Genomic DNA, 16,094 nt, shown 5'->3' with positions numbered 1-16,094 from the left:
CTAATAATGCAGTTAGAGAGTGCTAAATGATGAAGAGTGGTCTGTTTAAACTTGTTCTTTTAATCAATTTCTTACTATTTTTTCTTATATTTTTATTTACCACAAAAATTGCTAATGTTTTGGTGAACATAGCTGTTGGTTTAATGTTCTTATCCTTGTTTCCCTAAGTAATATAAATTTTAGTCCAACAGCAATAAAAATATTGAATCTAAGCAGCAAAAACAGGCAAAAGGCTACACTAAACAATACTGAACATTTTGTGTCCCTCCGTTACCATCGGAATTGTCCCTCCGTTACTGTACGAAATCAGCTGTAGATTTTACAATTTATGCCTGTTCATCTAATTTTTCCTTGGTGTATGTGAAGCAATGTACCAGCCAACACCTGATATAAGTTACATGGTCAGTGCAACTTAAGAACAGTGGATTTGACATCTTCCAAAAAAAGTGTGAAAACGCGTGTTCATTTGGTGTCCCTCCGTTACCATGATGTTTATCATGCCATACTTTCCCTACAGTAACAGCCACAAGAATTAAGTTTATGGGTATGAAGCAAGTAACTACCTGTCTAGATAACCACAAAAGAAATTGCAACATACTCCCTCAAACTAATGCAAAGAGAGACAAAATGTGTAAGGAATACAGTCAAATGTCCCTCCGTTACCGCTTGACTCTGCCCTTCTATACCACCACCAGTCCTCAGTAGGGAATATTTAAGTTCCCCCGGAATCTTAGCCTGAATTAGCGTTACAGTATGTTTAACAGCTTTATATATTTGTTTCCTTTGATCTTATTTATATTTTCAGATATAACGGTCTTACCTCTTCTTCTTCCACAATTTTCCTCTGACTCCTTCGGAAGTTTAACACTGCAGGAATAATTTATGTAAGGTAAATTAACCAGAATGCAAAGATGCACCGTAGTTTTGATGATGTAACATCAGCAGTTTTCTTCATGAATCTGACATCATGTACAGTGAGGGTGTACAACACACTTGAACTTACAGTAGTAATACAGTGAAAAGCAGTGTGATGTGGAAAAAAAAAAGTCACAATGACAGAGGCTGTCCTGACATTACCATTCACCTCAACAACAGGCATCTTATACTAAATGTGATAAATACATCAAGATACTAAATACAACATCTGTCCTTGTTGAAATATTGTGTAAAACATGGGTCTCACAGATTGACACCTGGTGAACTCAAACGACCACTGACCTCCGCCCAATGTTGTACAATTACATACCAAATATGCGATCTGTCCAAGATTCCCTCATGATATTATGTTAGGAAGGTGTGTTAGTGTAGAGAGACAGGTAAGAGGGGAGTGAAGTAAATGTTTGGCATTTATTGTCTTCATATGACCTTAGACCTCCACCAAAAACATTAATAGGCTCCTTAACTTGTCCAAGGTTCCCTTCTTGCAAGATCATGTTTACAAAGCTTTTACGATTTGACCTGTTGTCCCCAAGTGAACCTTGAACTCCACCAAATCAATGGGCCTCTTTGACTCAATGCTATACACCTTCATACCATGTATGAGATCTGCCAAAGCTTCTAATATTGAGATATCATGTTTACAAGGTTTTCATAATTTGACCTCTGATGACCCCAAATGACCTTCCACTTCCCCGAAAAAATGAGCTTCTTTTAATCAATAAGGTACTTCTACACATTAAATGTGAGGTCTGTTCATGCTTTCCTTCTTGACATATCGTGTTTCAAAAGTTTTCACAATTTGACCCCTAGTGACCCCAAATGACCTTTGACCTCCACCAAAAACAATAGGCTTCTTTGACTTAATTCGGTACTTCAACAAATCATATATGAGGTATGCCCATGCTTCCCATCTTGAGATATCGTGTTTACAAGGTTTTCACAATTTGATCATTGGTGACCTCAAATGGCTTTTGACCCCCACCAAAAACAATAGGATTCTTGTACTCAATGTGCATTTAACCTCACCAAATATGAAGTTGGTCCGACCTTCCTTTCTTGAAATATTGTGTTTACCAGGTTTTTACAATTTGCCTCCTCATGACCCCAAATGACCCTTGACCTTCACCAAAAACAATAGGCTTCTTGTACTCAATGTGGTAAGTCTACACATTATATGATATTGGTCCGAACTACCCTTCTTGAGATATCATGTTTACAAGCTGGGCATCACAAACGTGCACATACACACAAATGCCATCATCAATGCAACGGTTACTATTATCATCAAAATAAAAAACATAAAAAATATAAATTTAGATAAAACAAATAATCACTATACTTTTCTGTTAGTCAATAAGGATAATGTAGATGCAATGAATACAAATAGAATACAAGAAAATAGCTAACAAAATTTGCTATATATTGCAAAGTAATTGTGCTATGCACCATGGTACCTTTCATACAGACGACCAAAACCACCAGAATTAGAAGTACTACAATTATGGTTGTAACCACAGCAACTGTCGATGAACCTGAAGTCCCCTTGTTGTCTGTAAATAGGAAAAACGCATGTTAAATGGCAATTTGAAATTAAGCATTTGAAAATATTAAGTGAGGATCTGAAAGGGTTAACATTATCACAAAGACAGAACAATTATTCAATAAAATCAACTGCACTTTCCAAGATGTAATGAAGATAAGGCACCAAATTCAGATAGATTTTGACTAAAGCATATCAGTATTCATCAGTGTGTGAGAAAAGACTAGCCTTTTGGCGATATAAAGAAGCAGATAACAATAAAGTTGTTCTGATGGAGCTTAAAGTCAGATTTAGGAACTGTAAGTCGAATCGAAGAATAAGTCGTTCGAGATGCAAACTAGCCATTCATTTAGAAGCATAACTTCTATCAGACATAAAATTCACTGAACATATTTCCTGTATTCTAACTACACGAGCAGGCTACTGGATCTCACAATTGCAAAATCATTCACCTCTTAGAACAAGATAAAAGAGAATATTTAGATCAATTCTAATGTAACTTCAGGTATAAAACACTCATTATAAAACACTCTAATGTGATCCCTCTTTCAGGCGCTGATAAAATTTTGAAGTTTGTTGTAAGAGAAATGTCAAAGATTCCTCACTTTTCTGTTGATGTCCTTTCCAGCTCTGTTAGAGAAAGAGCAGGATAGTTTTCCTAAGTTCTCCATTGGAGTTTGACTTCTGGTCATATTCCACGAACTGAACACGTCACGTTTCCTGCTCTTGCGACGTCGAGTACACATACTGTGTATGGTCACATCCTTCTACAATTATGTACGGCGGGCTTGGATAGGCTATTCAAGAAAAAAGGAGAAATTGTTTTTTTTCCACAATGACTGGTTAATAACTTAAATACGTTGTATATTAGTCAATACGAACTTAACATGTAAAGAAGTCCGTATATTAAAAAAAAAAACATTTGACAGATCATATAAATGTATACGTTCCATTGTGCACCAATGTTGCATTACAGTCCATTCATATAAAGTAAAACCTCTGGGTGTGCAAGGGAGCAGTGCACTTACTCAATGACTACTGTGTCTACAGTAAATACAGTAAAGTAAAACATCTTGGTGTGCAAGGAGTAGTGCAGCACTCAGAGAATAGTAGGAAAATTATACAGTTATGTAATACCTCTGGGTGTACAACTCGAGCAGTTCAGTACTCAATGACTACAAGTATCTAAAGTTATACAGTAAAATAAGACCTGAGCTGTGTATGAAAGGGAGCAGTAAAGTACTCAATGATTACTGTAGTGTCTACAGTTATACAGTAAAGTATTACCTCTGGGTGTGTAGGGGAGCAGTACAGTACTCGATGACTACTGTAGCTCATCAACATTTATACAGTAAAGTAATACCTCTGGGTGTGTAAGAAGTAGGGCAGTACTCAATGACTACTGTAGCGTCTACAGTTAAACAGTTAAGTAATACCTCTGGGTGTGCAAGGAGCAGTGCAGTACATATTCAATGATTACTGTATGTACAGTAAATACAGGAAATATTTACCTCTGGGTGTGTAAGGGGCAGTGCAGTACTGAATGACTACTGTGGTGTCTACAGTTATACAGTAAAGTAATACCTCTGGGTGTGCAAGGAGCAGTGCAGTACTCAATGACTAAGTACTGTAAGTATGTAAAGTCATACAGGAAAGAAATACCTGTGGGTGTGTTAGGGGGTAGTGCAGTATTCAATGACTACTGTAGTGTCTACAGTTATACAGTAAAGTTTTACTTCTGTGTGTGTAAGGAGCAGTGCAATACTCAATGACTACTGTAGTGTCTACAGTGATACAGTAAGGACAATACCTCTTGGTGTGTAAGGGGGCATTGCAGTACTCATAGACTACTGGAGTATACATACATTTGCAGTAGTCAATGGGTACAGCACTGCACCGTACACACCCATAAGTATTACAGTACTTTACTGTAAATCATATTCCAAGGTCATGAGATCCACCTCTCATTTGAAACTAAACAAAACCTTGACCTCTGATAACTTTGCACATGAAGGTGGCACAGGGATCAACCATGGACAACTTTTATCAGTTTGGAAATTGAGTTTTAGACCCATAATTGACCTTTTTTTGACCTTGGATGACATGACCATTATGTTTGGAAATGATCCCTTACCCTATTCACAACTAGTCCCAAAATGTCAACCATATTGCACCCCATCAGTGGGAGTTTCACAAGTTATTGCCCCCAAAACACACATTTTGGGCCATAATTGACCTTTGGTGACCTTGGATTACATAACGGGAATTTTGGAAACGCGCAACTAGTTAATTCACAACTTGTCCCAATATATCAGCCATGTCCGACTTTGTCACTGGAAGTTGTTGCATAAAATTAACATAAGTGGGCAGATTTTGTCAATAAGAGATCTTGAATGACCTTGGAAGGCATGACAGCTTTTATGAAAAATATTCCCTTTGATGTGCACTTCATCCTAAAATTGTTATGAACTCCAATGTACACACACAATGTTATTGCTAAAAAGGTATCAAATCCAACCTTTGGCACCTCATAACTTACGAACCAGGTGTTCGATCGAAGCGGAAGTTAGTTTCATCTTTAGAGTATACATGTATAGCTCTATCATATAGTTAAATATTGACAAACTTGTTTTGGAATTATGTCCTGCACCTCCTAAAATGAGCATAAAAAAAAAACTTAATCTCTGTTAACTTTGTGCACCTGAAGGTCGCACAGGGGTCAACCCATGGACAATTTTGATCAAAAGACCATTTGATATCTGGATATGGCCACAATAAATTCAAATAACTAAAGAAGCTAATACAGGTCACCAGAGGTCAACCTAAGGTCAACTGTCACAGAGATGTGGGTCCACTATTGGATTACAATAGCGTAACTCCCAACCTTGACGGACATTTTGTTCTCAAGTTATCACAACAATACCTGTTTTTGACCTCTAATTGACCTTTGTTGACCTTGGATCACACCACTGTTAAGTTGAAAAATGATCCCCTACGTTATTTACAAGTATACAGGTATACTGTATATTACAAGTTCCAAAATAACAATCATGTCGGACCCTGTCAATGGGAGTTATTGCTTGTTTATTGTTTTGGGTTTTGGCCCCTAACTGACCTTTGGTGACCTTTACAGGCACTGAGAACAATAGGGCACACCTTTTCACTATAGCGGATCTAGTTGACTACATAGGTTCCTTTTGCTTAAGCAAGGAACCAAAAATTGTTTAAGTCCTTCATGTTGCTTAAATAACATGCTAAAATACATTCTAATGTACAGTATGCTAACTTACATACATGCTCATGAATGCAAACATGTATGCTAACAAACAGACTGACAGCCTGACGTAAACGCTACCAGCTTTTAACATGCTAACATACAGGCTAACAAACAGGCTAACATACTTACTATCATACACACTAACATACATGTATGCTATCATACATGTTAACATGTATGCTAACATGTATGTTTGCTAACAAACATGCTAACATACTTGCTATCATACATGCTAACATAGCCTTCAAGCTAACATATGTATACATGCTAACATGTATGTTAACTTACATGTATGCTAAAAATAGGCTAACATACAGCCTGACATACACGCTATCATAGTGCTTATAACATGCTAACATACATGCTAGCATACACACTAACAAACAGGCTAACAAGCAGGCTTACATACAGGCTTACATACAGGCTAACATACTTGCTATCATACATAGTTAACATACATGTATGCTATCATGCATGCTGACATACATGCTTTCATACATATGCTAACAAACAAACTAACATACATGTATGCTAACATATATGCTAACATACATGTTAACATACATGCTAGCATACGTGCTTACATACAGTACAAGTACATATACTGTACATGTATGGTATCATACTGCTTACATAGCCTTCAAGCTAACATTATGCTAGTTCATTCATGACAATAAACATGATGATACATGCTATCATGTATGCTAACATGCTAATATAGGAGACAGGACTGCTACTGTAACAGATGTATTACAAATAGTACAGGTATCGCAGCTCAATTAGCCTACTGTAGTGCAAGTCAATGGGAGCAATTAATTGACCAAACCTTTATGCAAAGTTGTGTGATTTTTTGCAATTTGGCCGAAATCCAGAATGTTAATGGCTTCAATGCTTAGCATATAGTGTACAGCAATTGATATTTCAGGAATGATGTTCTGTGATATCACGCTTCAGTGATTTATGTTGTCTAAAATGAGTATTTGGGTAAAAATTTAGACTTTAAGGCCTGAGATTGCTGAGATGGACTCTGTTGGGGTCCTATTAATGTCACAAAGTGAGACTATATAATTTAATCACTTTAAGCTAGGTCCTATATAGTGTGTGACACTAGTTTCACGAAGCTTGCTAAGCAACAGTAATCAATGTATATACATGACATTTTGTTGTGAGGATAGCTGAGTAAATTTGGAATAAGTTTATTCAAAATACATGAAATGTGGTTGTCCCAGCCTGGCTTCCTGCCTCAGGACCTAGATGGTAGCAATGATAAGCTCAGTAGCAACAATAATATTACACTTGATTCTTGAATTCTCATGCTGGCATGATTAGCGTTTTATAGTTGCCAGTTTGCTAATGCTATAAACAGATGCCTAGATAGTGTTGCCCTGGCCTAGCATTTTGACCACTGATTGTGTTAGACACATAATCATAGGGCTGTAATGCATCAGGGGACTGCACATACTGTAGTTTACTTGAACTACCATTAAATTGCTGAAGTTAACGAACATGTGATAGGCTCACAGTACATGTACAGTATTGCTGCTTCTCAAGAGCACTTGGTGAATTTTACAGAACATTGACTGCCAAATTCATTGCAGAGTAATACAGTACAGTAGCTACACTGTACAACTACTGTACTGAGATTCGTGGGAAGTACTAAGGTGGCCAAAAAAGGGTAAATAATTGATTTCGTACATTGTAGGCTATATGCAAAATATGCACTCACCCAGCTTGGTTCCTGCCACTACCCTACTACACTTTAAGATAGGAATGCATGCTAATTATCTTAAAATATTAATTGTTCTGTGCCAATATGCAAGACCAATTGAGCAGAATTTGACTACAAAATGTCTGACGTGTCAAATTCTTTCATACCCCTAAATGTAACATACCCCTCATACCCCTAAATGTAACCCCAAATGTAACAGTAACACATTCGTTGATAAGCTAGAACTGAAGTGTAGGCCTCAGTACATACATTCATTGACTTTGGATGCTGTTTACTACTGTATGCTCTGAGCCTCTAAGCTCAGACAGGTCAGGGCCCAGAGAGTAGCACTGTACAGTATGTATGTGGTAATGGTATCGTAATTCGTATGTGGTACAGTACTTGGGTAATTTTGCCTTTTTTTAGGAGTAAGATTTCCAAATGCCCAAAACATGTGCAAAACTGAGGGGAGGATGTTAAAAGCTTAGAAAACCACAATTTGATCAGCATATATAACTGAAATGGAATAAAACTCATCAAATATGTAACTCTTCTTTGCTGCAAACAGTTTAGGTTGCCTGCTGTATGTTGCTACAGTAGTAATATTTGAAGGTGCGTCAATAACGAAGGTGCGTTAACTGTGAAGCCTTTGCTATACACAGTTACGGTTCTGATAGTTGAATTAATTCAGTATGGTTGTTTAGAATATTTCAACACTATCATGAAATTTTGTAGGGCAACCATAGGGTCACACTAATTAGCGTCAACTCACGACAACTCACGACAACTCAAGACAACTCAAGACAACAGGTTTAAAATACCGTCAAATACAATTGATGTTATCAGAGTATATCCGGAAACACGTTTAAAACTGACTGGAACCAGCGTGCATACAGATCTTTCAAGGGAAAAAATGTTTTTGTCGTAAAAATCGCCAACTTTTTCCTAACGTTGAATTAGACGACGTGATGCTATTGCGCTTGCGCAATGACATTGGACCGAACCATTACACTACAGGTAAGTGTAATTTTTCAATCGAGAATGGTGCCCACACACTGGTAACTTGGCAAAAAGCGACGAGCGCCATCTAATTTTACTTAACTGCTTTTTATGAGAATCATTCGTTACTATACTTTTACTTCTATAATTTTGGAAGCCACCTCGTTACCAACCAGAATGCAAAATGCATTGAGGTTTCGATGACTTCAATGCACTAGACTTCTGCTTGTTAGTATAACCATAACTAGCTGTTGCAATAACACTATGGCATGCTAACACAGGTCAGTCTACTGTACGTGGTTATACACACATCCATCAAAAGCAATAGGGTTCTTGTATGAATGTTATGAATCCACAAGTATTACAAAGCCAAACCAAATCTCTAATAACTTCGCACATTAGGGTTGCAGAGGAGTCCACTTATGGACAAGTTAGATTGGAATACTGTATGCCCACGAAACTTCAAAGAATCAACTTGAAAGAAGCTAATACAGGTCACTGGAGGTCAACCTGAGGTCAAAGGTCACCCAAATGCAGCTCGACTATTGTATTACAATAGCGTAACTCTCAACCCTGTCAGTGGTAGTTTCACAAGTTATCGGGAAAAAAGCACGTGAAAATGTGTCCCTACTTCATTCACAACTTGTCCTAATATACCAGCCATGTCAGACTTCGTGACTAGAAGTTGTTGCAAAAATTAGCATAAGCTGGCAGTTTTTTGCATATAATCAACCTTGAATGACCTTGGATGACCTGATGATTTTTATCAAAAATGTTTCTCTTGATAAGGTGCACTCTGTCCTAAAATTTGTTTGGCCTACAATGTACACACATAATGTTATTGCAAGAAATGTATCAAAACCAACCTTTGGCCCCTCATAACTTGAGAACTGGGTGTCGGATTGAAGCGGGAGTTGGTTTCCTATATTCAGCACAAAAAGCTCTATCATATGTCAACAAATTTTTAAACTTATCTTTGTTCTGTTTTGTTTTACCCCGTATCTCCTAAAATGAGCATATTTTTTAAGATTTGACCTTTGACCTTTTGACCTCGCGGTCAGATGTAGTTTGACACGCTGATTCCAAAAAGCAACATGACAAGCCTGTGCGACCATCCTAACTGTACTTATTAAAAAACAAAAACTTTGACCTCTGATAACTTCGCACACGAAGGTCGCACAGGGGTCAACTATGGACCATTTTGTGATCGGAAGGTACCTTTGAGATCCGATTTTGGCCACGAAAATTCAAATAACCCAAAAAACTGATAAAGGTCACCAGAGGTCAACATGAGGTCAAAGGTCACCTGGATGCGGGTCGACTCCTGGATTACAATAGCGTAACTCCCAACCTTGACGGACATTTGGTTCTCAAGTTATTGCAAAAATACTAGTTTTTGACCCCTGATTGACCTTTGTTGACCTTGGATCACATGACTGTTATGTTTTGAAATGATCCCTTACCCCATTCACAACTAGTCCCAAAATATCAACCATGTCGGACCCTTTCAATGGGAGTTATTGCTTGTTTTAATATTTTGGTTTTTGGCCTCTAACTGACCTTTGGTGACCTTCACAGGCACCCAAAAAAATAGGGCACATCTACTCAATGTGGCACTCATATACACCAAATATTAGATTGATCCAAGCTTCCCTACTTGAGATACCGTGTTTACAAGCCAGGCGTCACACACACACATACACACATACATACACACATACACACAGTCTCCGCCTGCATGAATGCATAGGTTACGATTTCATCGAAATCAAAAACGGTAGTATTTGCTACGCTCGATGTCGTCGCCTTGTATACCAATACTCCCCAAGAGGAGGCATTAGATATATGTCAAGAAGTCTATGAAAAAATAATAAAATCTTAAAATGGCTCCGCTATAGAGATGACATTCTATTGCTCTACGACGGTACACATCAGGAACTTGAACACTTAGTAAAAAGGTTGAATGAAATTCACCGCTTCTTAAAGTTTACGGTAGAAATATCAAACACCGAGGTAACATACCTAGATTTGAAAATCTTCAAAGGTACAAGGTTCGAAACCAATGGGTTATTAGACACTAAAGTTCACACCAAACCCACGGAAACCTTCCAATACCTCGACAGAAACTCTGCACACCCACTTGCCACTTTTAAAGGTTCATTAAAGGGGAAATATTACGATACGCACGTCTCTGTAAGATTTACTTGTTAACTCAAGGTTTCGTACTAACGAAGAATCAGCTGACTCTCAAGGTTCACACGAAGCTCTTTTAGATGCTCTTATAGATGCACTATGAGTCCATAAAAAACTCGTGCACAGAAAATAGATGCATTTTGAGAACGATACGCTCATGCCGAATATAAAATATTCAAAGGCTTACTACTGATGAAGCTCCTCCTATAAAAGTTGAGAGCAGAAACCGGTCTAGTTGGTCATAAGAACCAACGCTAGTCTTTCCTACTATTAAAAGTACACTCAATTCACCTAATAGGTGCAATTATGTTTCACCATGAGGAGCATGCTATAAGCTCATGTTCTTCGGGCCCTCCCTTAAAAATACTTCAGGTTCTTGGCCACTACGTTACGTTAGATAGTGTAAAACCGCCTACACCCCCATTTCATCCCTTCTGTTACTGTTACTAGGATCGAACTTTCGGCCAACTTACTTTCACACAAAATAAAATACACGGAGAGAATAATAAAACGAGGCAAAACGATAGTAAGCAAGACTCTGTAAAGTTGATAATAACATATGTAAATTACAATGGAAAAACAATAAGAAGTTTTCATTATTTTAAAAACATTCAATGATTTGACGGAGAGAATAATAAAACCAGGCAAAATGATAGTAAGCAAGACTCTGGAAAATTAATAATAACATATGTAAATTAAAATGGAAAAATAATAAGAAGTATTCATTATTTTAAAACATTAAATAAGTTGATTTGGAGTTCATTCACCATACTTTGGTGCTTTATTACTACGACAACCCACCTTACCGACACTGTACACAAGGTACTTTCCAAACCTAGCACAAACCCACCCATATTATAATGGTTCGGTCCGATGGCATTGCGCAAGCGCAATAGCATCACGTCGTCTAATTCAACGTTAGAAAAAAGTTGGCGATTTTTACGACAAAAACATTTTTCCCGTGAAAGATCTGTATGCACGCTGGTTCCAGTCACTTTTAAACGTGTTTCCGGATATACTCTGATAACATCAATTGTATTTGATGGTATTTTAAAGTTGTTGTCTTGAGTTGTCTTGAGTTGTCGTGAGTTGTCGTGAAATCGGCCTGTTGACGCTAATTAGTGTGACCGCAACCATACAGTATTAACATCGTTCTGAAGAATATGGTCGACACACATACTGTAGCTTCCGTTTAGTATTACTAGGCCTAGTACTTAGGCTAGGCCTACAGGCTACACTAGTTCTTGTACTAGTACATAGAAGACATTTATGATAATAATAGTCAAGTTGTTCAAGTAGTCCTAGGCTAGATATCAATTAATAAATACTGTAAAATGATAAACACTTAGGCCTACCTGTATTAAACTTAGTTACCAACTCGAATTATCAAGATGTAAGTACCAGTGTTTTGAAGCAAATATGTAGAGAAACCGAACGCGGAAAGATCCTGTTGTAACAGCGCGTAAAATAATGGCTGCATACAGTACGAACCATCGTTTGCAAGCACCTATGGCGTACCTTGAGGCTTGAACAAACATATAATTAATGTGTGTGAGCGAACGGAAGGTAAACTTCATGTAAAAACATGGTTAGGCCACTGATCTACAGTGCCACAGTGTAGATCAGTGGGTTAGGCGGTTCATAACTTTAACATCAAAGGTTAAGGTCAATCGTAATGCACGCCGTTTGCACCACATTTATGATTTATGTTACAGTTGCTGAATATGTTGCCTTCGCGAAAACTCCCGTTGTCTAATTTCATTCCGTTCTTCAATTTCATTCCGTTGTCCAAGTTCATTCGGTTATCCAAATTCATTTCGTCGCGAGGTATTCCGTCGCGGAGAAATCCCGTTCGTTATGCGAGAAGTGACCCGTGAAGGTGGGCCCTGTCCCACTTCTATCAATCAATTTCTCAATAAAGTGTATATCTGGCAAATAGAACGTGAATAACAAGCCCACGTAAGCCTACCAAGTATCCATGATACCGTATCATAACAATATGAAGACGTCCCCGCCACCGCCCCTCTCAGTTCCTATGCCTCTATATAGCTAAATATGTTCGGGACAAACCATACTAGCTACATCTAGGCTACATCTTTATCGGTACTATGCAATAGACTGGTGTCCATCTCGCAAAGGATGATTAGTGACATCACCAGCTAAGATCGGAGCACTATATACATTCACAAACAAGGACTATAAGAATATCAGTTGACTTTAGGCCTACCTGGTAGAATTATGCAAAACTGGTCAATTGCATGACTCGTAACCACAAGTACCTGTTAACAAAGGTACTTTAAATGCAAACTTTTTCCCCTCAAAATATGCTAGTGTAGGACGGGATATGCACTAGTTTATTGCAATTAGGGCACTCCAAACTAGTGTAGGGATATGATCTGATTTATTTGCAATTTCGGCTTTCCAAACTCCATGATGTTGAGGGTAAGAAACCCGAAAAAGTTTGTGGCCAGGACCATTCACAAAATGGTTCGTAAACGAAATCTAACTAAGGTTTACGTATCCAAAACAATCTGTTTACTGTTGATTCAATTTCCCTGCGGAAGTTTATCATCTAGGCTCTGTAAGGTAACAATATGTTTTTCTTTTGAAACTTTTCAAAGATTTTGACTGATATGATGCATTTTGGCAGCTTTATGTGAAGTTAGGGTTTGCAGAGAAATGGTCGAATTGCAGTCGCATGGACACTTCGAAGTTCGGACACCTAAGATTTAAACAACCCCAAAGCTATAACTTCCTTTTAGAGACAAATATGTAAGTACTTGCTAGCACACAGGTTATTTTGGAGAGAAAATAACTGTAGCTTCGTAGTTTTTCGTGAAATTGGCTCTTGCTGTAGGTTATCAGGGTAAAATCGTGCATTTCTTAGGGGTGTCCGAACTTCGCAGTGTTCCGAACTTCGCAATACTGTACAGTACTAAGGCTGTACAGAGATAGTATAATCGGCTAAGTTCGTTACCACGTTTCAAACAGTTTAGTTCCTAGCGTGTGATATATTATATGATTAGCCTACTATCACTGGATAGTACTGCTATATAGTACTACTATCACTGGATACTACTACGGGATCGAATATGTGTTCGTTATGTGACGGATGACGATTAAGGCATTCTTGCTCGCTAGCATTGCATATCGTTTATTGTAGGTGACATCCATAGGTAGACAACCTAAGACTTTGAGGCTTATACACCTACTTGTACTACTAGTTACTAGCTAAGGAAGCAGTTAGGTTAGACAGGTTGAAGTAATTATGTGGTATTTGCCAGTAGCGCCCTCAGTTGTATCTCAAATCTTTGTAATGAAAAAAGGCCGAGCCCATGTTTTGGTCAAAGTAGACATAGGCCTACAGTCAGACCCCAACGAGTGAGTTAATGAGCTCAGAGAGCAGTTTTCTTGTAGCCCGCCCCCCAAAAAAACTGAAGGCCAGACATAAGAAATTTTGCGAAACTGCTTGCGACCTACCTCTCTGGTTTAAATGTTTGAATAATGCCAAAGAAGGCGTCATCAGCCACCATGACGCGGTAAGGTTAATCTCACAACATTTATTTTCGTAATAAAGCAGTAAAAAGTTCTATTTTTGTCGTATTTTGTGATAAATCTCCATTGAATTTTACGCCTTTTTTCATGGCTAGTTACAGGAGAAAAATGCACATTTTTAGGTAAAATTGGCTATAGTCTAGATGATGCTTTTTTCAACAATACCAAATTGGCGATTGGAATTGCACTAGTTTTTTCAACTGTCATCTAATTAATTTACGGCAAAACACAGCGTTATGAAATACAGATACAGTTGTATTGGCTCTGCGTATACAATGATCCATCTAATCCATCTATCCTATCCATCCATCCTATCCATCCTATCCATCCATCCTATACATCCTATCCATCCAATTATAGCTACACATTCTTTACACCCATCCAATTACGATATTATCCGATCAATCCTATCCATCCATCTTATCCATCTATCCTATCCATCCTATCCATCCATCCTATCAATCCATCTTATACATCCATCCTGTCCATCCTATCCATCCATAATATTCATCCATTATATCAATTCATCCTATACATCCAAATCATTCCATTGATCGAATCCAGATTATCCATACATCATATAAATTCATCATATCCATTCATCCTATCCATCCATCCTTTCCATCCATCCGATCAATCTTATCCATCCATCTTATCCATCTATTTTATCCATCTTATTCATCTATCCTATCAATCCATCCTATACATTAATCCTATATACCCATCCTATCCATCCATCCTATCCATCCATCCTAGCCATTGATCGTATATATCCACCAAATCCATCTATCTCATCCATCCATCCTATCCATCCTATTAATCCTATCCATCCATTTTATCCATTCATCCTATCCATATATCATATATATCCATGATATATATCCATCCTATCCATCCTATTAATCCACCCTATACATCCTATCCATCCATCTTATCCATCCATCCTATCCATCCTTCCTATCCATATTACCCATCCATCCTAAACATCCATGCTATCCATTTATCATATCCATCTATCCATCCTCGCCTTCCTATCCATGCATCCTCTCCATCGTATCCATACATCCTATCCATGCATCCTATCCAGCCATCCTATCCATATTATCCATCCATCCATCCATCCTATTCATCAAATTATATGGATCCATACTATACATCTATCCTTTCCATCCATCCTATCCATCCTATCTATGCATCTATCGTATCCATTAATCCTATCCATCATATGTATCCATCCATCCTATCCATCCACCCTATCCATCCTTCCGATCAATCCCATACATCTTATCCATCTGTCCTATCCATATTTAATGTATATACATATAGAGATTACTTTTGATTTGAACCATCGTCACCACATACATTTTCTTAGACTTAAGATCAGAAGCCATATTTTACCCAGCCATGCACAAAGTGCAGGCTGGGTCTTGTACCTTATGGTTTCTTCTTCTTCTTCTTCTTCTTTCTGTCACAGGAATCGCTATAGCTGGTACATGCCTTTACCGTGGTTCACCAAACTTAGTCACAAGAATCATTGACCGTACCTCAGGCCATGACCAGTTTGGGGTCAAAGGTCACACAGGGGTCACTAGGGTCAAAATGGTTAACTGAATAAAAAAAATAGAGTAAGCTCAAATTGCAAAATTGAATATCTCATCTTGTAGATCATGACCAAAGATAAAGAAAAGTCAACTTTGACCTTTTCATCTGACATACGGTTAAGGGGTCAAAGGTCAAGATGTAAAATTTACAAAAAACGCTACTCCTACAGAATATGTAACCTGATCATATGTCTTATGCATATGATAAAGCTTGAAGCCCTCTACAAAACTTATTTTTGAAATTTTGATCAAAGGTCATTTGGGGTCACAAGAGTCAAAAAC

At 37.8% G+C, this 16,094-nt stretch overlaps 3 protein-coding genes across 7 annotated transcripts in view; 1 reads left to right on the top strand and 2 right to left on the bottom strand.

Annotated features, from left to right (window-relative positions):
- The window catches only part of LOC139970045 (uncharacterized), a 289,538-nt gene that overhangs the window by 118,849 nt on the left and 154,595 nt on the right, over positions 1 to 16,094 (bottom strand). The gene's annotated exons all lie outside the window — the stretch shown is intronic.
- The window catches only part of LOC139970080 (uncharacterized), a 496,120-nt gene that overhangs the window by 355,397 nt on the left and 124,629 nt on the right, over positions 1 to 16,094 (top strand). The gene's annotated exons all lie outside the window — the stretch shown is intronic.
- LOC139970016 (uncharacterized) overlaps positions 1 to 16,094 on the bottom strand; it is a 44,764-nt gene that overhangs the window by 18,943 nt on the left and 9,727 nt on the right. For 2 of the 4 annotated variants that reach the window (XM_071975538.1, XM_071975540.1), the window contains 3 exons: positions 3,085 to 3,276; positions 2,394 to 2,489; positions 821 to 867 (listed from right to left, as the gene is read on the bottom strand). In XM_071975538.1, the coding sequence (XP_071831639.1) occupies positions 821 to 867; positions 2,394 to 2,400 (54 nt within the window). In that variant the 5' untranslated portion in view covers positions 2,401 to 2,489; positions 3,085 to 3,276. Of the gene's footprint in view, positions 1 to 820; positions 868 to 2,393; positions 2,490 to 3,084; positions 3,277 to 12,011; positions 12,028 to 15,644; positions 15,819 to 16,094 lie in introns of those variants that run through there. The other 2 variants (XM_071975539.1, XM_071975541.1) reach the window with 2 other exon arrangements.

This window comes from Apostichopus japonicus, chromosome 7, assembly GCF_037975245.1.
Source record: "Apostichopus japonicus isolate 1M-3 chromosome 7, ASM3797524v1, whole genome shotgun sequence".
NCBI lineage: Eukaryota > Metazoa > Echinodermata > Holothuroidea > Aspidochirotida > Stichopodidae > Apostichopus > Apostichopus japonicus.
This window is presented reverse-complemented; position numbering and strand designations above follow the sequence as displayed.